This window comes from Perna viridis, chromosome 14, assembly GCF_037379345.1.
Source record: "Perna viridis isolate PV_CMFRI_1.1 ecotype Kerala chromosome 14, ASM3737934v1, whole genome shotgun sequence".
Taxonomy (NCBI): domain Eukaryota; kingdom Metazoa; phylum Mollusca; class Bivalvia; order Mytilida; family Mytilidae; genus Perna; species Perna viridis.
The window spans coordinates 14,100,644-14,125,581 of record NC_142458.1 but is presented as its reverse complement, the minus strand read 5'-3'; the positions used below and the strand labels follow the sequence as shown (position 1 = coordinate 14,125,581).

Below are 24,938 nucleotides of genomic sequence, written 5' to 3'. Positions count from 1 at the left end.
AGTTTTGAATTAAGATCTTCTCATATATATATATATGATTCTAATGCTGTTGACGAGAGATTACTCCTTGAAACATGTGTAAAGTATATCGAAAGAGTAATCAAGGGAACCAAGGTTATAGCGGTAATCGAAAGAATGTAATCCAGGGACAAAGACCAGACATGGAAAACAGACATACACAACAAAGATCATAAAGTAACTAAAATTTTGCAATATATATGATTGGTATTTTTGTGTTTTACACCCACAGAATCGTGCATTGTTTGATTTAAAAAAAAATTTGAAAACTAAGGAATGACAATGTGTTGACAAGCACTATCACATGCTATAAATAAAGCATTATGTGGAGCAAATTAAAATGTCTATATCTTGATAAATTTTCTTGATACATTTCTTTGAAATTTAGCTTCGTCTTCACTGAAAGTATAAATATTCAAATTTTAATATATTGATGTGCTAACAAAAATGATGCGTAGTAGTGACATCTATTCATATATTGAGAGGTGCTGTTTAGTATAAGGAATTAAAATGAATGAACAAAAACTTAATTATAATAATAGTTAAAAGAATATAATGAACAAAAAGAAAGCTGAGTAGAAAACCATATATAATATGATTCCATAATTTTGGTAGCTTTCATAAAGACAGGAGACCTGAATCAAAAGTAAAGAAAACATTTCAAAATATTGACAATCCTGTCTTGTTTATGCCATTGCAGAAACTAATATTTCATAGTTGTAAGCATATTACATTGTACTTAATAGTATCAATTAATTCCTTATCGGTAATTGCCTTATAATGGATTGAGAAGTTGACCTGGAATCACAAACGATGAAAACAATTTTTCTATTTTGAAAATAACATACATGCAAAAAGTAAATGCATAAAATTTAGGGTTTATTGCATTGTAATATTAACGTGTGAAGTCTGCACAAGAACAGACAGATAAATAAACCACCTGTAAATTTGTTTGATGTGTATACCGAGAGTCTTATAATCTGACAAATACTTGGCATAAATAAATACTTTATAGAAATATTTTACTGTTATTAAGAATGTTACATACAGCAAGAAATGCATTTGCTAATAATGATATGCTGTTTAATTTGTAATATTTGGAAATCGAAACTTCGTTTTATAGGGTTTTGGAAAATTTGTATATTTTTGGTGATGCATGTATTTTTAGATGTTTTTAAATCATCAGCTTGAATCAATAGCTTGAATAACATTGACGTAATCAAAAGTTTCCATTCTTAAATTAATGATACTTTGCGCCTTACTTTATGTTTTGTATTTTGTCATTTTAAAAATAAAATTTAATTTGATCTGTTACAAACTGTATGATTGGTTTATTCTCCTTTAGCAAATTAGATCATTTTGTATAACCTTACCTGGTGCTGTCTCATCAGTAACATCGACTGGTCCGCAATAACCACAGACAAAATAGCCGTTTGATAGCAAATCAATTATTTACATATGTATTGAAATCGATTAGAAAATCAAATTATAAGGAATGTTTGTAATTATTTAAGTAGCAGTCTTACTTAGAGTCAGACAGAAGGTGATTCATGCATGTCAAAAACCCGCCAAATTAAGTTTTATTTCTTGTTCAGAAACAGTTACTGCTCACTTAATAGGTCTTAGATTTTCATTTGGTTGTTGCGCTTTTGAGATAAATATTATATACTTTAAATTGGTATTTTGCAAGAGTTATCATTTTAGATCTGGTGCCATTTTGGTTGATATAAATGGGAGATGAATGTAAGACTCTAAAAAGTGCAGAAAGGATTATCGTTTTGTGAAAGTAGAGCAAATATAAACTGGAAAAAGCATTGTTTAATTAGTGGGTTTTTTCTTCTCCACGAATCACTTGGCAGTGTCTGATTTTTATGTGGACTGGTACTTGACAGGTTACACGAAATAACCTGGTTTTTGTCAGTTTTTACTCCTTGCATAAATCGCTTTGAGGTTATTGTTATTGTGGGCGAATGTTACAAATTGTTTTAATATCAAACTTCGTCTAATCGTCTAATACACCAAGTTAAGTTACCATTGTCATGTTTCTCAAATAAGGAAAAATAAAAATTACCGAAACCCTCGTGTTAGGTGACTTAGAAATATTAGAGTAGCATGCGAATGAACTGTATTAAATTGAAATTCAAAGGAATGACCGATATACACCAAGTGCCAGAGAAAGAAGCTGTTATATCACGCAAAATGTCTTTATCACCCGAGACGCAGTTGAGTCGGTTATTGTTTTCGGGGCTATAAAAAAAATCAAAATAACAGACATTTTATGTTGCAACTCAAAACACTGGCTAGTGTATGAATCAGATTCCTATAGCGTAGAAGTGGATCAGGTGCACCGAAAGGGTAAACATTCTTTACTAAAATCCTCAATGTCATGATGAAAGAAGTTATTGTACCACATTCTTTTTGTATCAAAGGTTTAACTTAGGGTGTGTTTGTTTTTCCACTATTCATTATCCGTCAGATTTATAGAATAACAAAGCAAGATGTTTTCCAAACAATTGGTTATCTTTTGATGTTAGGAATGTTTCTTATGAATATATAGTATATACAGGTGATTCTTATCTGTGCTCTGACGCTTTAATATCATTTTATCAGATGAATTTTCATATTTATGGCATTGTTATTGTTATTGAAATAAGATCAAACATATTTATGGTGAAATGCGTAATGTCTTAATGCTTAAGAATAGCCAAGTCTTTTTTTCTCAGTTATAATTCTTGATATGTTTGTAGCTGTGTTATAAAGTCTTGATAACTTAAAGGGTAAATTTGGTGATGACGTAACTGAAAGGCTGTTACCATTCACAAATCGTCGAGGCTTTCCAATTGAAAATCACCTGTTCAGTCAAATAAATATTGCAAATTTCTGTATGCTATACCCGTTTTGCAAGGAGTAACCGTGCATCACCAGCATTTAAACCAAATACTTAGAAAGTTCAAAGTTTAAATATTAAATTTTGTCCAAAAATATTCCAAACCAAATTTTGCGAAAGAGGAGACCAAACTCATCACCGATAAGTTCAACCAGAGTAGGCCAAAGAAGATACATTACTGTAGCTTCTTATTAAGTACAAGGAATGAAACCTCAGTGTTTACGGATGGCATTCTTTAACTTTTAGTTCTATGGTGTATCTGTTCTCGTTGGTCTTTTTTTAAGTAGCACTTCAGCTAAGAATCATGGAAAATGTGATACATGGTTGGAAAGACAGCTACTTAATTCGTCAATTGAAATTGAATACATTCGTTTGATTAACAATTTACCGATATTCAAATAAAATGAATCTATATATTTTGAAATAAAATACTTATATTGTACATAAGAAGGACAACATTTGCGGTATTTTGGTTACGGAAATCTGTTTCCGTCCATGATCTTATGTGTTTTTTGCATTGTATACAGCATTTACTAGATTAGAGATTCCAGTCTTGTAAAGCGCATGCGTTAAAAAGTTTTGTAAATAAATATCTTGGCCTGGTAAAATCTGAAAATAAATGTTCTGGCTTCCACTCCCTAGAAAATTAAAAAAGAGAAATTGCCTGGTCTCCAAATTCTGTTGTAAAGAACATAAATCATCTAGAATTATAGATTTTGAAAATAAATTTCATATTGCAAATTTATAATTACATGAATTTATGTACAAGTAGGCATTTATTAACAGTCTTGTAAAAAACGTAATACAAAGTTACCAAATTCATAGTCATAAAGCGGAGGAAAATATTAAACAACACATAGACCGACAAAGTGAAAAAAAATAAAATAAATATGTTCCTGACTTTGTTGTAGCATTTGAACGTGAAATTGTGTTAAAGCAGATTTTATGGCTAGTCAACCTCTCGCTTCAATAATGAAGAGAAATATCAAAATTTCCAAACCGATAAAGCGTAAACAAACGGAATAGCCAAAAAGAAAGTCTGTATAACAAATGGCAATATCAGGGTGAAAACGGAAAGTTGGAAACAAAGGTCCTGATTTGATACAGGCATTTCAAAATGAATGGTGGGTTATAGCAGATATAGACCTACCTGTTTGAATTATCTTAATGCAAAACGTTTAGGTTGATAGTGCTTTTCCCTCGCGACTTCATCACTCATTCTGTTTTATTCTTTGATAATCGTTTATTTACTTTGTAAAATATATCTCATTCCTGAAATTCTCAAAACAGGTCTTTGTTATGATTGTTTTATATATTGAGATAAAATCTCGATCAATCAGATAGAATTCCACAGGTTAAACATACACTCGTTTAGATATATACAAATGTACACCTGTAATGGAATCAGATAGACCCAGGTGCATGATCGATGATGCACACAATTGCTTAAATAGAACATCCCTGTTGTATCGTTTATGCTTACATAGTACCAAAATAGAAAATGAAAAATTTATTATTTTGAAAATTAAGCTATTGCAATTTTAGAGGTTAATGGTATAAATGGAAGTTTAAAGAAATCTTATAATAAAACCTGAAAGTAAAATCCTATGAACGCATTTTTCCGACGCAGTCGGTATATTTTCGCTTTTTACACGTTGACCTTAAAGACGCTCTTCTGTGGAAACGCAAGTCACCTGATCGCTATTCTGTTTCCCTATTGCCCAAATACTGATACTATAGTGGCGTTCGAAAACGTATCGACATTGCTTGCCATGTGTTATTTCCTGAATGAAATGCAGAAAATTATAAATAGAAATAACAAAGTTTCATTTTTTACTTTTTTACTATTTTGTTACTTCTATCCTCAAAATTTCTTATCCACATCGAAATGTACTTTCACAACAATTATAGTAAACCATTTTTAGGTTCTCATCTAATTTCTCAAAATTGAAGTAGCAGTCTTCATAAAAATCAGACAGGAGGTGATTCATGCACGTCCAAAACCCACCGAATTCAGTTTTTATTTTTTGTTCAAAGATAGTTACTGATCACATAACTAGTCTTAGTTTTTCATTTGGTTGTTCAGCTTTTCGGATAAAATTATATAGAATCTATATAAAGTTTGCACTGTGCAAGAGTTATCATTCTTTATTTGCTTTAAATTTGGTTGATTTTAGTGGGAGATTAAAGTGCAATTTTCTCAAAAGTACAGATCTAAATACAGAAAGGACTATTCTCACGTAAACATTCAGCATACAAAGCATCGTCTGATCTATGGGTTTTTCTACACCATGAATCACTTTACCATTGGTAGTGTCTGATATTTATATGGACTTAAGGAGGTAGATCTAGTGTAAGGGACACAACTCTTAAAAGTCATTGGAACGTTTGTATTCAGCATTTTACATCAATGTGATGTAATCATCAAAGTAATCTAGATTAATTTCATTCTGTGTAAAATGAAAGCTTGATAGCCTTTGGTGAAATTTAATATGATACAAACATATTACTGACTTCATAAGTTATGTCCCTTACCCTAGGTCTACCTCCTGAAACTCTCATTGATAATTTGCTCATGCCAACATACCATTTGACTCCTTTTGAAATTTAAGTTATAGACTTATTTTCCGACGCAGTCGTATGATTTGGCTTTTTACACCTTGACCTTAAGGACGCTCTTCTATGGAAACTCAAGTAACCGGATTGCAATTCTGTTTCCTGATTTGTCATATACTATGAACTGAGTGGCGTTCGAGAAAATTGTATCGAAAAATGTGTGCCATGTGTTAATGTAGAAAATTATAAGTAAGAAGAACAAAATTTTATTGCGTTGGCTATCTTTTTTTAAAGAGAGTACTTGTTTAGTAGTGTATCACACCTGATATCAATTAACATGCATTAACTATTATGCTTGTGCACACCAGGATTGATAATCTTGTAAAATGACTAAATGTCTGTGCAAGAATTCAGACAAGTCCATTTGAAATATTGTTGAGAGAAATTGCTTTAAATAAAATGTCTTCATTAACAAATAATTTGAAATGACATAATTCAACTTTACACTTAGGCGAAAAAATTAAAACAATAACTGGATGATTTGGATATTACAATCTATTAGTATATCAAAAGTAGTATTTGGAAAGAGGCTCAGTTATATTTTGCTTTTCTTCAAGAAGAGGCATGTGATATATGTGTATGGATTGACATTGATATACAAGTGACTAAGAATTGAAGTAGTAAGTGCTGAAAATGAAAGTGATGTAAAATTGAAACGGGTTTATGTTGTAAGATGATTAGATCATTATGTTACTTTTCTATTACACAAAGATATCAAAATATTTTGGTAGCTTCGTGATTCAATTGACCTCTTTATCAGTATCTTTGAACATTTTACTAGATGGAACAAGATTTTCTTCAATTGAAGTACATGTTATAATCTGTGTAATTGTTTTATTAATCGTACAAGATTACCAGAAGTTCAGTGCATGTTATAACGTATATAAACTCTTACCTTTAAAATATACCCATCATACCTTCTTTAGATATATCTTAATATAATATTTCTTTTGTTTTCAATATATATATATACAAATGCGTTCAAATTTAAGGTTTGACCAGAATTTCGCTTTACATCTTTAATGCTGTATCATTTCAGTTTTTTTATCTTACGTTACTTAAAACCCAGGCTTCAAATTTGTTGAAATTGTGGACATCAAGAAAAAGAAGGGTTCCGTTGCTTGAACAAGCATAATTAACTGCAAGGCATTGGAACCCAGGCTTCAAATTTGTTGAAATTGTGGACATCAAGAAAAAGAAGGGTTCCGTTGCAATTAAATTAATTAAATAAATAATTAACTGCAAGGCATTGGAGCAAATTGCAAGCATTAAACCCGCTCAATTAGATAATCGAATGTCTAAATCTATGATGAACCGAATTGATAACACACACACCTGGTAACTCATCAAATCCATGCTTCCATTGTTTATCATAATTATCGAGTCACGTGGTGCAGAGGATATTTCACGGAAAACTTACCTCTTCAATAGAAGTTAATTGTTGCAAGATTTTTGTGGAGAGATAATTTATCATTGAGCGGAATTTACTTTGCAATTAACAAGGTAAGGGTTGTAAACTAAGCCCTGTGTCAGAAAAGGTTGCCTACCGCAAGATTTATATTTCGAAAAAAGTCGGTGTTGAAAGAAAAGAGATGTATTGCTACTAAAAGATTTTGCAAAATGTACTTGCCTTAATTTAAAGAAGTTGTAGTAAATATGTACAAACTAAAGTATTCACTCAGAAAAAAAGAACAAAAAATGTTAAGAAATCATGATTTATGGCATCAGGAAATGCAAAAGACTGTAAGCAATAAATATTTGGAAAAAAGATCGTAAGAAATAGGAAGAAAAGATTCATATATTTTAATTTACAAAATATTACTTGAGAAGTATTTATTGCCTTTTTTGGGGATTTTATGCATTAATATTCATATAAATTTTGCAGATCCATTTGTCGTTATATGATATATTTATGTAGACTGGTAGAAAATAGTGGGAAGTATATACATTTAAGTAAAATTACGACACAGTGGATTGGTGATTTAATTTCAGAGATGCCACTGATCCTTTTTTGGTGATAATTAAAATATGTTTCTTTTGTACTGTATGATATACAGTCCACTTTACCCCAAGGTCTAACGACCTTATGCATCTATTTGTAAATTCCGTTAACACTGTTATATTGAACTATTACATATATATGTATATTGGACGTTCGTTCAATACAAAATCTACCGAGCAACTACATATAATGAATACGAGAGGATTTAACAACACTTCATTCTACTTTCTGTTCTAATTAACTTTCTTATCATCAAATCAGATTTCATCTTTCATAATTTTGAAAGCATTATCTAAAGGGATAACACTGATGACCTAAAAAAGGTAATTTGCGCGGAAAGTAGATTGGCGTTTTTAAATATTACATGCAGTGACTTAATGGAACAATGGATTGATCTAATTTTATTAAGATTTGTTTACCACCAATATTTCTTCTGCCATACCGTTTAAATGGTATGTCTTCATAGTTGGATTCAAAACTCCTTTGTCGTAAGTGTATTATCATTTTTAAATAATGACATCATAATTAAGAATTCTGAGTTCATTACTTGTGACAATTTTTTCCACATCTGAGTTTGACTCAATTATCTGTATTGCAATGGCTGACTGTGGTCGGATAGTGAAAATACCTACAAATCTCTCTGTTTAGGGATTTATTAAATGTAATATATAAATCTATTCTGCATACTTACCACTAGACATTCCTGTAATGTAGGTACGTATATAATAAAGGAAATTCTAAAGTCGACACAGGAGATGATAGATGTTATTTTTCCATGGAGACGTTAAAAATTTGCGTTATTCTGGTTATCGGCGACGTCACATTGTCGACATGTCTTCAAGCTCCACGCAGCGGAAAACGTTCGTTTCCTTTCTCACTTACCGTTACAGGCGAGCCCTCCGAAATTCTTGGACATAATGTATCCAGATCAAACGTGGATTCACCCGAAAATCATTCACTTTTTCCAGAATTTGCTAGATTGTTGGATTTTCTAAGAGGACTGGCTGCAGCGTCTGGAGAGAACGTCCAAACGTTAAACGCTGTTTCAGAGCTTAACATGTTTTAGTATCACGGCACAGTAGCCTGAGAAAGAAAACATCGGTTGGTAAGAACGACAGAAAATAGAAAAAAAATGTTGATATATATTTGAAATATTTAAATGTAAGTATTTGTAAGAGTAATCAAGGGAACCAATGTTATAGCGGTAATCAAAAGAATGTAATCCAGGGACAAAGACCAGACATGGAAAACAGACATACACAACAAAGAACACAAAGTAACTAAAATCATACATACAAAGTAACAACAGTAAATGAGCAACTCGGACTCCACTGAAAACTGGGAGGATGGACCAGGTGCACCGGTAGGGTAAGCGTCCTCTGCTTTTTCTAGAAACACCCGCCGAGTTGCTCATAAAAAGTCAAGTCCGGGGTAGACAAACGAGGAAAGGAAAACTATGACCCGTTGGATAAATCAGTTTTCATGGTGCTGATGGATACACCATAACGATCCACGAGTTCATGATGACGACCATGAAACTTCTGTAGTGATGACTTCAATCTTGTAACATAACCCTATTCCATAAGCCTATTTGTTAGAGTTCTAGCGGATACAAAAAGTCTGCGTAGTTTCGGCAAGCTGTGGCACAACGTATGAGTTGTGATATGAACACTCCATACGCAGAATCAGTCGAAATGGGAAAAATCAAGAACATGTAAGTCAAAACTCCATCGTCTCACCGTTTCACTTAAGAATGCTTTTTATTTGAAAAGGCCATTATTTGATCTCTGCAATATTGGAATTGCTCGTAAATTTTTCAACAGAATACTAGAAAAATGAGGTTTTTGACACAGTTATCTACCCTTTATGTTTATTTTCAGTTAATTTCAATGAAGTTTTAACTAAATGCACCGACATGATGTAGAAAATCTTGTCTCTTTACATTGATTCTGATCGTGCAACCAGTCAAATTTAACTCTTACAATGGTGGGTTTTGTCATACCATGTTTCACCCACTGCCTGATTCTTACACGACTGACACTTAACTTAAAAATAATATAAAGTTATAAAATATATAATTTGTATCCTAAAGCAATTCTAGAAAAAAAGATTACGTGAATCATATTACCTGTGTCGATATAAACTTTATAACAGAGGTATATAAAAATAAATTCGGGACGCATAAGCTTTTAAAATCCTTTCTGTCTTCTTAATAGATTAAATTGTTTAGTTAATGTCAGCCATGCTACTTATTGGGTAAACTACTTTTTCCTTTATGGAATATATTCATTCAAGCTTGCTAAAACGTCAAAATGTAATTAATTGGTGGATTAAGTGGATAAGTTTAACTGCAACATCTTCAAGCTGCATTATATAACCATTCCATCCCATTCACCTTGATTGAATTTGTATCTTTTCGTTTATTTTTGTAAATGACACTACTTCCTACACATTTTACAGGAACCTGCTTTTATACCATGATTTGAAAACAACAAACTGTGGCGGCTCACCAATTAATCTGTTATCGCTTAGTCTTAATTTCCACTCAACGTTATTCAATTTATTGTATAAGGGGGAAATAGGCATTCGCATCCACTTAAATTTATTAATTATATGATGAGAATAAAAAAGAAACGGTTTTGTGAAAGCATAACCAATTCTCGTTGAATATAACACATACAATAAAGCGAATAATCTATGGGAATGTTAATAAAACTTTTATTAGGCGTTTTAATCAAAACAGCGATAATCGTGAAACGGATGGTAAGACATGAACCTTCAGAGGTAAAATAAAACCAATGTCAATGCTTTTATTGAAGAAAAAAAGATGATAACTCTCGGACGAGGACTTAAACACTATTAACATACCTAATTTCTTATTTTGATTGATGCATATTGTTTTTTGGGGGGTCAACTTGAGCAGTTTTATCGATCTGCTTCAATCATTCAATGTTATTTATTTAAGTAGCTGTCTTCATAATAATCAGACAGGGGGTGATTCATGCGTTTAAAAGAGTAATCAAGGGAACCAAGGTTATAGCGGTAATCAAAAGAATGTAATCCAGGGACAAAGACCAGTCATGGAAAACAGACATGCACAACAAAGAACATAAAGTAACTAAAATCATACATACAAAGTAAAAAAAGTAAATGAGCAACTCGGACTCCACTAAAAACTGGGAGCATGGACCATGTGCACTGGTACGGTAAGCGTCCTTACCTACGGAATGTACTTATATTTCTTATTTAGAATCAGTAACCGACCACACAACCAGTCTTAGTTTTTCCTTTGGGTGTTGCGCTTTTGAGATACAATTTGTATAGATTGTACATAAAATTAACACTTTGCAAGAGTTATCGTTCGTTCTTAATTGGTTTGATTTGGTTGATTTTTAGTGGGAAGTTTGAGTGTATTTTTTTCAACACAAAAAGGACTATTGTCACGTGAAAATATGACATATTTAGGCTAAAATGCATCGTTTGTTTGGTGGGTTTTTCTACACCATGAATCACCTTACCATAGTCAGTGTCTGAATTTTATATGGACTGGTACTTAAAGTATAGAGACGTATTAAAAGAGGGCAAGGACAGGGGAGATCGCTTGGTCATAGTTGCTACTGGTTACAATTGCTCTTTTTTTTGAAATTTTGTTAACTTCTGAGTTACATTTCTTCCTACCAAATAACAGTACTGCGTAACCTGTCTCAACCAAATCAGTTTTGAACTTTAATATTGGTTCGGTAAAGATAGGTATTCTGTTTACCAATGCTAGAAATACTTCAAAATCGAAACAAATGGTCTTTGAAAAAAGTGCCTGGTCTAGATAGGTTTTCAGATTATTCAGGTGTTCTGTTTACCAAATTTGGAAACACGTTTACATTGAAACAAGAGGCCTTTGTAAAAAGGTTTCTGGTTTAGACATGTGTTTGTATTATTCAGTGTTCGGTTTAGACAGGTCTCACTGTATAACAATATGCTTCCCTCTATAACATGAGATAAAGTCCCCCCCAAGAACAGACCACCAGTAATCATAGAACATGTTTTATCGCCCTTTTGATCAAGGTTCAAGAAAAATACTACGAAGGGTCATGTACGCTTGTGGTATGGAAAACGCGTACTGAAATTAAATCATTAGCTTAGATTAATACACTGTGTACTTACAAAAGATAACTAAGCGTATTTTGTTTTGGTTTTTTATACGGACAACTTATATGCAAGGAAGTAAACTTGTAAATGTCTTGATGTAGCGTTCTTCACATCTAAATATCTATATACTCAGTGTATGTTAGAGTTTGATTATCGTAATAACATTGATCGGTATAATCAGTGTCGATAGTAAGAAAAATTCACGTTGCAGAATACATATTAAAAATAAGATGTTTTATTCTCTAATCAACTTTTCACGAAAACGTACACATCTATATCCGGATAAAGCCGTTTGGAACGTATTCGATGAAATCTCCATAGACCATTTACTCATCGCCAAATACTGTAAACATATTAAATTTCGGAGTTTCTGTCATGTAAACACATTCGCGAGTATCCATTTTTCGGTTTCAGAAAATTATTAGCCTTGTACAGTGTTATCTTCTTTCAGTAAAAATATGGAGAACAGCTACGTAGTATTATAATTCTTCTTTTATTAATTGTATGTTTTTCCTCTAACTTAGACGTCTTAACTCGGTAGAATAGGTTGTTGTTTACACGGGTTATGGGGATGAAAGAGTAATCAAGGGTACCAAGTTTCGAGCGAAGATAAAGACTAGACAAGGAAACTTTACACACACACAACAAAGAAAAACACGTACCAAGAATCGAATGTAAATTAGCAATCTGAGCGAATTTGGCACCATTTAACTTAATTAATCCCTTCTTTTGCTCCAGTTCTGGAGGTTCTAGCCTTTACTAAATCGTTCGTGATATATATAGTATGATGCTCATTGCACTGTCGTTTCAGTTGCAAGTCGAAGACACATTCTGGAGGTTGAAAATTTGTTATCCTTTATTGAAAGGTTATATATTGCATTTTTGACTGTTTTTCTCAGTTTGGTTGGGTTGTTGTCGTAATCCACTTTTCAACTTTCTTTTCTACTTATTTCTTAAATCAATTTAATTAAAATTAGACCTAACAATGTTTCCATTCAGTCACTGCATATATGATACAACAACACTCCAGTCTACTTTCTGTTCAGATTACATTTCTAATTAGCCAATCAAATTCATCTTTCATGCATTTGAAAACATTATATAAGGAAAAAAAAACGGGGATTATTAATAAGGTCATCGGAACAGAAAGTACAATGAAATATCATAAGATCCTACATGCAGTGACTAAATGGAACAAAAGATTTGTCTTATTTTGAATAGATTGTTCTGAAATGTTTGATGAAAACATAAATTACATAATTTTGACTTAGTAATTTACTGATTTCACAGTTGACGAAAAACAGTAATCCTGTACATGTTTTCTATTAAAACACTTCACTTAACTCTCATTTCTGTGATGTTACACATTGTATATACATGTAGTAACATTTTGTAATTGAAATTTACAACAAAGAAAAGTAACTTGTAATCTTTGTAAACAGAAGAATATTTATTGAAAACATCTGGTGTGAAAAAGTGAATAAGAAATTTAAAAACAGTTGGTTGTTGAATTTAAACGACGCCTTTATTATATAACAGCGGAAACACATTGTTCATACAATCACAGTGTAACACATAAAATAACAAAAATGAAGTTTTTGGTAATAGAAATACCACTGTTTCTAGGAGAAGGTTCATTCTAATCTAACCTGTACTTTTAAAACAACATTCGCTAAAATTTCAGGGTGTCAATTTCACGATTGACTTTCTCTTTCTTACAATGAGCATCTTGTAATGACTGAGTCATTGAAGAAGCCGTTTTCGTTACTTTTTGTCATTCAAAGTTGTCTAAGCAGTGCATTTTTTTGTATATTTGTCTACACAGTGATTTTTTTTTAAAACATTGATTCAGATTGATGGAGTAATCAAGGTAACGAAGACTTTAGCTGAAATCAAAAGAATGTAATCCAGGACAAATACCAGACATGGAAAACAGACACACAACAAAGAACATAAAATAACCACCAAAATAATACATACAAAGTAACAAAAGTAAATGAGGAACTCGGACTTCACTAAAAACGGAGAGCATGAATCAGGTGCACCGGTAGGGTAAGCGTCCTCTGCTTTAATAGAAACACCCGCCGAGTCCAGGGTAGACAAAAAAGGAAAGGAAAAGTATGACACGTTGAACAAATCTGTTTTCATGGTGCAAACGTGTATACCGTATCGATCCACGAGTTTTATTCTCTATTCAATTTTGTAGCTTAGTCATGACAAAATTTGGCACCATTTTATTACATTTTGCAAGCACTTTTTGTCAATATTTTTGTGTCATTTTAGATATCATACTTTTGAAACGAATCTATAGTTATAATAATACAGAGAGTCGCAAAGTATGTTTAAATTCTCCTTACCTTATGAAGTAAAGTCATTAAGAATGAACTACTTGTTTTGATTTCGGTCGAAATAGATATCAAACCAAATACATGCCAAGAACGAAAATTTCACGTTAGATTATCATTAGTTTCACAACGGATCGAAAGATTATTCAACTGGCAGAAAGTCAGATAATTCACCATTAGTGACAGTGAAATATAATATAAATGTCAAAGCCTTCCTTGCTAAAACTATTATAAATTTGTGCCCCCCGTGAATTAATTTGATTTAAATATAACAACCATATACTTTGGTATTTTTTAATCATAATTTTACTTTAGGTAACCTTACTTTAAGATCCCCCTCTAATCTATGAAATTACAAAATCAAAATGAATGACCAAATAAATACTATTGTTTTTGAACATGCAAGTGGTACACAAGAGTTTGCACGAGCAGAGTGTGTGTTCATTCAAAATAATTTTCTATACAATTGTAAAGAAGTAAAAACTTGTATTCCTAGATTAGTCTTTACATAATTTCTACGGCGTCTAACTAATTATTACATTGGCATTTTCTAGTGGTACATTTCTAATGATTAATCCATTTGATAGATGGTAGACTTAGTTTTTGTATACTTATGTCATTTGGAATGAAAAGTTGTCTTTGTAAATAAAGTACTTATATACAAGCATTGGAAGAGTTCATAAAAAGATATTGGTGAGTAATGATATCATAGAGAATAGCCAAGGATTCCCCATAATGTTACACATTTTAATTTGTGTTTTAAATTGTTTTATGGGTCGTTATGAGGAACAGTTTAACCATTCATTCCAATCTGTCTGTTCTTAGGAGATAATTCATATCGAGTATGCAATAGTGTACAAAGGAAGATGTTTACAAGATGCTGGAATTTGTAATCGACAACATATTTGTCCAGTGTGGTAGACGTGTTTTTCAACAAAAGGTCGGCATTCCAGTGGGAACAAATTGTGCTCCTTTACTTTCTGACCTATTTCGTCACTCTTATGAGGCTGACTTTATAGCTGATTTAATCCGAAAGAAAGAATATCCTTCTGGAACATGGTTAAGTTGCTACAAGATTGAAGTCATCATTACAGAAGTTTTATGGTCGTCATCATGATCTCGTGGATCGTTGTGGTGTATCCTTCTGCACCATGAAAACTGATTATTCTTTCTATTGTATTTTAGTGTCATTTTCAGAGTTATCTCCCTCAATGTTCAATTCTATAGCACATTCTTTATAATCTATATATAATTTATATCTCCAAAGAATATGAGTTGTATGAAATGCGCATGTTATATTCTGATTACGATAACATTTTAAACAAAATATTAAAAAAAGAAATATTTTTGGCTTTGCAGCCATGTAACACATTTTATATGATTCTTATCTGAAGAGCTTATATATGTTGCCAAAATTTGAAAACAAATATAATAATAAGAATTATTTCGCGAGTACTACTTTTCGCGGCTTTCTCTGCACCGTGAAAATAGCAAAAACTAGTACACCGCGAAAATTAGTATATTTACAGTTTATGACTTGACGATTTTCAAGTACGGCATCATACACCAGTAGGAAATTGTTCTAACTGTAACGGTCCACGAGTTCATGATGACGACCATAAAACTTCTGTAGTTATGACTTCAATCTTGTTGCAACATAACCCTGTTCCAAAAAAATGGTTATCATGGTTAAGTTAATCTTTACGAAACTTTGTGCTAGAATAGAATTTTGCTGTAATATCAGGTCTTGCTAAAAGCGTCACAAGAACGTTCTTAAGTAAAGAAGTGAAACTCATTGTTATTGTGAATTCTCGGTGAAATACCTAAATATGTTGCTACAAGATTGAAGTCATCACTACAGAAGTTTTATGGTCGTCATCATGAACTCGTGGATTGTTACGTTGTATCCATCTGCGCCATGAAAACTGATTTGTTCAACATGTCATAGCTTTCCTTTCCTCTTTCGTCTACCACGGACTTGACTGTTTTATGAGCATCTCCGCGAGTGTTTCTAGAAAAGCAGAGGACGCTTACCCTACCGGTACACCTGGTCCATGCTCCCAATTTTTTGTGGAGTCCGAGTTGCCCATATGCTTTTGTTACTTTGTATGTATGATTTTAGTTACTTTATGTTCTTTGTTGTGTATGTCTGTTTTCCATGTCTAGTCTTTGTCCTGGATTACATTATTTTGATTACCGCTATAACCTTGGTTCCCTTGATTACTCTTTTCCCCATAGAACGACCGTGTAAATACCAATATTTCAATTCAGCCATTTTGTTGATTACTGTTATATCATTAAATAATAATATTTTTTTTTATTGCTGTTATATTATTTTTTTAGCTATTTTACGACATTTGTATAACGCATGTTATACAAATATAATTACTCTATGCGGTTTGTATTCCTTCTGTCACAAAACGTATTGTGCTTGGCGTTTGTGTGTCCGTCGTTCGTATGCATCTTATAACGTAGATTGGATCCTTTATATCCTACGTATAAGTACATGAAGCGAACCAATTACTGTTTCGTGCTTTAGATTGGTGGTAGTTCAATTTAAGGGTTTTGCATATCAAGTATCAGGTTTATGGCGCTTACCCTACCGGTGCACCTGCTCCATGCTCCCAGTTGTAGTGCAGTCCGCAGTGCTTATTTACTTTTGTTATTTTGGATGTATTACTTTGGTTATTTTATGTTCTTTGTTGTGTGTGCATCTGTTTTCCCTGTATTGTCTTTGTCCCTGGATAACAATCCTGTATAATTAATGTGACGTCAACAATTTTTTAATGATTTACTCGTTGAATTTTTGTACTTAAATTAAATCATAAGGAATGACTGCTATATTTTTTTGGTCTGTGTATCTTGTTATTTTGTGTGCACCACGTGATTTAAGTTATTTCTTCATAGACCGAAATCATATAACAGTAATTTCGTAAATATTTTGCAAGTGTGACGCTACAGTCAAGTGGACAATGAAGTTTACATAGTTTTATTAGAAAAAAAGTGAAAATCAGAAACAAAATTTATATAACCTCAATAATCTTTCTCTCATTTCCCTCAATTTATTTCATTCATGATATATATTTCCTTTCATCAAAGCATTTACTTAGCAACTCGGCTGGTGTTTCTAGAAAAGCAGAGAATGCTTACCCTACCGGTGCACCTGGTCCACGCTCCCAGTTTTTAGTGGAGTCCGAGTTGCTCATTTACTTTTGCCACTTTGTATGTATGATTTTAGTTACTCTATGTTCTTTGTTGTGTGTGTCTGTTTTCCATGTCTAGTCTTTGTCCCTGGATTACATTCTTTTGATTACCGCTATAACCTTGGTTCCCTTGATTACTCTTGTATACATATCATGGTGTGATACGCTCATAGTTACATCCGCCCAATTTAATGCTGATTTATTGTCATGTCTGAAATTCCCTTTACAATAATTTTATTAAACACAGATGATAAATATATATATCGGTTTACTACAACCTAAATATTAAAACACAGTATATAGCATCGCCCAAATCTTCTCGGAGGGTCATATAAATGGTTCCTGGTTTAGTTTGTATCACTGTTGGCTATTTGTACAAGAAATTTGCTCAAGACACAAGCACTTTTCATTATGATTCCAGATAGTCATTTTCTAGTAGTTGGGTTTTAATACTGAGAATGGTAAAAATGGAAAAGCTTAAAAAAAGGAAATATACCTCTCTGTAGAAGAATGGTATCGCCCTACCAATTGAAATAGAATTTTGATTGTTTTTTAGATGTATACCCTATTAAATTGTATAAACATTTTCTATATATTGTTCAAGTATTTCCGTTTGATGAGGGAATTTTAACAAGCAGTTAATAGATACCTACGATAAGTGTTTAGGTGCGCACCTGCTTTTCAAAGTAGTATATGCAAGCATTCACAAACTTCCTCGCTTTCATTTAGCTATTTAAGCATTGCAGTCCTTCGTAAGTATCAGCATGTGCCTTGTTAAATGGTTTAATTAGCCTAAATTGTAGGTAATTAAATGTTTGTTAAAGTGTCTATTGTTAAAGAAATTAGGAAAACGAACTATGTACATAATAATTCTAGATTTATGGGGAAGTTGTAAATGACCTTCCGTGGCAAGATTCCTAATTTGTATTGCCTAGCCTTTGGCAAACGAATTATGACTTACCCTAACTCCTTTTTCTGTTGGTCAGTTAATACATCTTTCGATATGTTCAGAGTATTTAACGGAACCAAGATTCTGACAGAAATCAAAGGAATGCAATCCAAGGACAAAGACCAGAAAGGGAAAAAGACACATACAATGAAGAATATTAAAAGCCATTTGACTCTATTGCCAATGGACCGCAGTATCGAGAGCTGTTCGTTTAATCCATTATTTGGTCAGTTTTCTTTTCAATTGTATAGCTTTTTTCCATAAAAAAAAGAAAACTGTGCAAGTTACTGATCTAACTCAAGGATTCTATTTTAATTCTTATATACATTTATCTTAAATGTAATTAACCATAAATCGCTCGTTATTAAAAAAAACCTTGAGCATGGATAATTTGCACCGGTAGGTTATTCGTCCTCAGCATTTCTAGAAACACCTGCCCAGTTTGCATGGTGCAGATGGATACACCGTAGCGATCCACGAGTTCATGATGACGACCTTCAGTTTCTGCATTTGTTGCAATACATTTCTGTTCCAGAAGCCTATATTTGTAATTGTAAGAAGTATAGCGCGATACAAAAAGTCTGCGTCGTTACGGCAAACACTGGCGTTACGTATGAGTTGATATGTGAAAACTCCGTACGCAGGTGCTGCAGGGATGCTGCCACAGATGAAAGGAAAGTTGACAATACGGAACGAAAAGTAATCGTGTTTGCCATATATTAGAAATTTAGTCAGTAGTTTTCCTTTTCCATCGATCTCTAAGTGCGGGTCAAGATATTAGGCTGCATTTACAGTGTCTGTAGTGTCCTTTATCTAAAGTTCTTTTGGGTAGATTGTTTGAATCAAATTAGCTATAAAGTCAGTCTCATGAGAGTAAAGGAATGCGAGTAGAGGAGCACAATTTGTTCCCATTGGAATGCCGACCGTTTGTTGAAAAATGCGTTTACCACACTGGACTAATATGTTTTCGATTAAATATTCCCGCATAAAACACATTCATTATATTGATGTACACAGGTAAAATTACCTCATATGTTCCCATCCATAACACATGTATTTTCTGGCACCACATGTGTGCCACACACAGTTCCCATATTTGGCATGAAACATGCGTATTACGCATGTGGAACATTTGATACACATGCACCTTTAGGGAGATTTGTGACTCAGGTGTTGTATTGGAAGTTTAATGTGTTTTTAACATATAATGGTAAACGAGTATATTAAATATAAAAGTATATTTCTAAGAAATGAGATGATACTTAAAACGTGATATTATTCATGTAATCATGATATTGTAACTCTTTAAGCTATAATCTCGTGCATGATTTTCGATGTAACCGTAATTAAAACTAGTCGTACATTGACACCTGATTATTCCGAACTCCTTTTGAACATTAAAATTGCTTTTACAAAGGATCAAAATATATGTAAAGGAATTTAATGCAGGCTTTTTCGGATTTTTCAGGATTTTGTCGAGACAGAGGTGGTTACATAGTAACGAAAGAGAAAAACATAACAAAAAAAAAAATAAATAAATAAAATTAAGAAAAAACATCTTTACGTCATTATTTATAGTAAAAACATCATTTTTATGACAGAAAATAACTTTTTAATCATTAAAGATAAATACGTTTCGATTGAAATTAAAACTTTATCTGATATTTGATATATCAATTACATTGAGTTTCACATCGCTGTCTTTTAAATTGTAGCGTAGAAAACGTGTTTGAAAAACTATAAATAAATTGTATCTATGTTTGTTAATTCCTTACTCTGAACGTATTAATTTTCGCAGTGTCCAATTTTTTTGCTATTTTGGCGGTGGTCAGGAAATCGCGAAAAATTGTACTTCGAAATTGATTTTAAAATTGTATAACGCTAAGCATTTTCTGAAAGCGCGGAAATGGATACATGCGAATATGATCACCTGGCAGAAACGTTTACAGAATTTTGCACTTCAAGGTGATATCAAAGCAGTTCACGACGACCGATTTGTGTTTAATAAATTGGGGACTTCAGACATAGAAATATATATATTGAAATGGTCTAAACATTGAAATAGATAACTTGCGTTGAGCTAAATAGGAACTTGCCACAGCTGGTTTCCTATGAAAAACATTTTTACAAATGAAATGAAAATGACCACAGAATGGATTTGCAGATACAAATTAACAACATATATTCACTTATGACAAATACATTAAATTGAAGGTATTGCCTCAGGTATCTTGAGATGCATAAGGTTTTTAACCTGCATCCCTGCAGACATGGTTACATCTGTTAATACTACCTGTATAACGCTTACATAGATATATTTATATTAGAAGCACCCCACGTCCATATTCATTAGCTTAAAGCAATCAATTTTGCTTCTAATTAACAACCACAACGTCTGTCTTCTCTCTTCTATCTGTCTTTCATTATAGAGATTTGTATTGTACCTTTTCTACCTTCATTGTAGAGATCCTCCAGGCCGACCTAAAGAAAAGTGAAGAAGATATTAAATCACTGCAGACCGAAGTGACGTCATTGAAAAAGAAATTGGAATGTAAAGAAACTGAGTTCCGTAGAAAGGAATTAGAACTTCTTCGAGATCTTGACCTTGCCCAAGAGAAAAATGATGTAAGTTTTGTATTTGTATTTCGGTAAGGATATTGTTTATTTTAGAGAGTATTGGTTATCGCTTTACTATTCGTACTAGGTCACCTTGATCGAATACACTCTTTCAATCATTTTCTCCCTTAATAAACACGTGTTTTTTTTTCAATGGGTACACACTACTTTTTCAGTGATTTCAAAGGGGGAATAATTAATGTTACCGTCTGTATCTTTGTAATAAGCGTTAAATAGGAATGATTCATTAATAACTGATAATTATACTTCTATAGAAAGAAATCAAATAAAAATTCATTATAGAATTATTTCCGTTTTGTCTTATTTCTTTTCCTGGTCAAGTTTATTATGATATGCACAATTTGTTTTTTCTTTGAAGACAATGCGCAACTTTCATTTCTAAGATTATCTGTACCTATAATTTGTTTATTTATACAGAAAGGGAAAACCGAATGTACAAGTGATAATTATTTTCTAGAAGACGTAGCTGTTAATTGGGAATTTATTTTCGTTGTTTTCTTTCGGACTTAAACATTTAAGTACCATTCTATGTAAGAATCAGGCAATGGGTGGCATATCATAATTCTCAGTTTGGTGTTTTTTGCCTCAAATATATTCGATTCATCCAGACAACAACTGAAAAGGTAATTAGATTGATCCTGAAGCATCTATAACGTAGATATCTTTTGTCTGTTTTTATAGGGAAAGAGTGCGGGAAAATTTTCCCGAAATTTTTCCGTAGTGCATTTCATCTTAATTTGACCTATCAATATCTCAAAAAGGCAAATTTTACTTTGTACTTTGATGGTTATTTCTAGTGGTTATCAGGTATAATTTATTGGTTAATGCAATAAAACATCTGTGTTTTCTTCCTTCATGTGCCACCACGTGAAGACATTTTGCCCGATTCTTAGACGGAGAACTATTGAATGCAAATTGTCGACTTTTAGAGCACACCAACGAATTTTAATTAAACTCGACGAATGAACTTGATTTAGATGAACTACAAAAATAATAAAAAATGAATTTCTTTACACAAAGACATCCACAACATTCTATTTTGTTTTTGAATATAATATGTTCTATATGAATTCTTTGTATTTTTTTATATCTGCATTTTCAGTTGCATTGAAAATTATGATACATGTAATAATAATATTAAAATTAGAGAGCGAAATTAGTTTCAGCGGTCGGTTTTATCATTTTTAAGTATATATAATGTACATTACTTTTGTAACCGCTAAAACTATATCTTCTCACCGTATTAGCTGTTAGGAATTCATTTCACCAATTAAAGGTATCCACAAATAAACATACAGTAAAATCTATTATAATTGACCATCCATAGAGAAATACTCCTGGTCTTAGATAACATGTCGTCCCTACATGCAAGTTAATTTTGTATATAATTCACTGATAGGACAATTTGCAATAAGGGCATTATTTGGTCAAACACATAATTACTTAAGTTGTATCTTATTTTAGAGACAGGAATGTCAAATTTTATGAAATAGCAAAATTGGTTCTACTGGATATATAATGTGACGTACAAATTACGTCATATACATGTATATCATTTTCAGTTTTGCCTTTTTAGCGTTTAGAGGATTTTGACAAATTAATCAGGTGATACATATCACTATGGTTGTTTAGATTACAACACAATAAGTAACATTTTATTTTAACATGCAATCATAATTTTATATTTTTAAACCAAAAACAGTGCAAGCCGCTCTAAAATAGACAACGTCAGATAAACGGCGGTTTTTCGTAAATATTAAAAAATGACTTGTCAAAAAAGGAATTACGTTCGCTAAGTTTTTATTCATTGCAAGTACGCTGTTTTGAAAAAAAATAAAAGTTTTGTCCAATGTCTTCCCAAGCTTGCCCCAACAAAACACTTACACACAAATGCGCATATGACATATTATGTTTATATAAAAATATGTTTTGGTGCAAATGTGAATAAGGCACAATATGAAACGAGGTCAGACAGGGTTGTGTTTTGTCCAAATCTTATTGGTGCAAGGTAATTGATATACTTTTGTATCATAGTACATATGTGTTTAGAAACTACAATGGTTGTTTGGTAAACTAGGATGATGGCCTTACATGTGCGTACCATTTTAGTTTTACGAAATTATGTACGATGCAAATACGTGTAAACCATTTATAACAATATTCCGTTGGAATAAGTTCACTACATAGAGGTTTTAAATGATATTCTTCCAAGACTGGTTTTACAAGATATGGTCGCTAAGATATGATCGCGTGTATGTATTATAGAGTAATCAAGGGAACCAAGGTTATAGCGGTAATCAAAAGAATGCTATCCAGGGACAAAGACCAGACATGGAAAACAGACATACACAACAAATAGCATAAAGTAACTAAAATCATACATACAAAGTAACAAAAGCAAATGAGCCACTCGGACTCCACTAAAAACTGTGAGCATGGACCAGGTGCACCGGTAGGGTAAGCGTCCTCTGCTTTTCAAGAAACACCCGCCGAGTTGCATATATCATATGTATATATCTTACAAGGACATATTGTTGGACAATGTTTTTCATAGGTGCTGAGTAATCTTCTTGATATTGTAAAAGATCGTGCAGATGCTGCAGAATCTGAACTTGAACGGATAGCAGCCGAACAAAGCCGATCTACAAGTGTTTCATCAGAAAACAGCAGACGGACTATCAGCGTGCTAAGTGACGTCAGTTTCGGAAGTGACGAGGTTTTTGCAGACGGTGCATCACGTGAAAGTTCTGCTCCTGGATCACCGGAATCTGCTACTAGACGGGAGAAGCGATCTGTTATTCAAAAGGACTGGGAGGTAAATTTTGTTAAAAAAAACCACTATAATTCAATATTTGTAACAATGTAAATTTCATTGAATATACAGCATCATCGATTTTTTACGCATGAGCAGATGTTTTTTAAATCTCGTAATACAATACGGTTATCTCCCAATTGCCCTGAGCTAATGAAATTATGGTTCCAGACAAATATGCAATGCTAATGTAGGACACCGTTTAAACAGTTTATTTTGAAAACCTCTTTTGATCTTTTGTAATCAGTCTTTGTCAAGGAAAACTGTTTTTTTTCTTAATATATAAAAGAAAAAAACCCATTAAGTCACCTCTTGTTGTATGGTGTATAAGAATTAAAAGTAAAAGAACAATGCTCGATCGTTGAGTTACAAATAACCTTATTGTAAATCATGCCTTGGAAGCTCAGGTTAAGAATTTAGCTGGAATGTGAAGTAATACAACGTACGCTTTTAGTATTGACAAACTTCATTCATCATTTTCAGTGACCTGGCGTTACCCTTTGCCAGGTAAATACATCACCCTTTCTTTGCATAGTTAAGCATACAATGAGTAATGAACAGAACAGGTACAAAATTTCCATTTTTCCTGTAGGTCTCAAAAAGCATTTAAGCATGTAATCTTAAAAAAATGTCAATGAATGTTTCAATCGAATTCAAAAGTTTTCTACATTATGTTTGGTTATATGCCAGTATGAAACTTCTTTTATCAATGGTCGTGAATTTCGTTTTCACTATACAAGTAATTCTTCAATAAAGGATATACTTGTAATATGGATGTAGAAGGCATCGGATCGGAACCTAGCAATACAGCTGTTTGGTTGTGCTCACATCAACATTAACTCTACCACACTTTAGTTTTAAGTAGTACTCCAGCTAAGAATCGTGCAAAATGTGATTCATGGGCAGAAAGCCTCATATTTTTGGTTTCGATATTTTGTTATTTTTTTTTTTAAAGTAAACATAAATTGTTATGTGACTTTGCATATGACTCCTGTTCATTGAGGATATGAATTATAAGGAATGTACTATGGAATTCAAATTAAGAAATTTAATTATGCAAAGACGCTGAAATACAATAGATACTATGTGTTCTCGATGTAAAATATCTCATCAGAACAGATAGATTGAACTGAATGATTATGCATTTCATCATATAATCCCATAAAACAACTCAATAAAAAATATAAATGTGTAACTTTTTTGGGGGTGTATCACATATAACAGAATTTGCATGTTTCTAACAAGGATTGTTACTTAAATACATTGAAAAGACAATTCTTGTAGAGGTTTCTGTACGAATACAAATGAAAATTCAAATACTTA

General features: G+C 32.4%; 1 protein-coding gene across 6 annotated transcripts in view; it reads left to right on the top strand.

The window, feature by feature from the left end:
• The window catches only part of LOC148598313 (uncharacterized), a 102,645-nt gene that overhangs the window by 43,072 nt on the left and 34,635 nt on the right, over nucleotides 1-24,938 (top strand). For all 6 annotated transcript variants that reach the window (XM_088561203.1, XM_088561202.1, XM_088561201.1 and 3 more), the window contains exons 4-5: nucleotides 20,631-20,791; nucleotides 23,358-23,618. In XM_088561203.1, coding sequence (XP_088417329.1) covers nucleotides 20,631-20,791; nucleotides 23,358-23,618 — 422 coding nt within the window. The remainder of the gene's footprint in view (nucleotides 1-20,630; nucleotides 20,792-23,357; nucleotides 23,619-24,938) is intronic.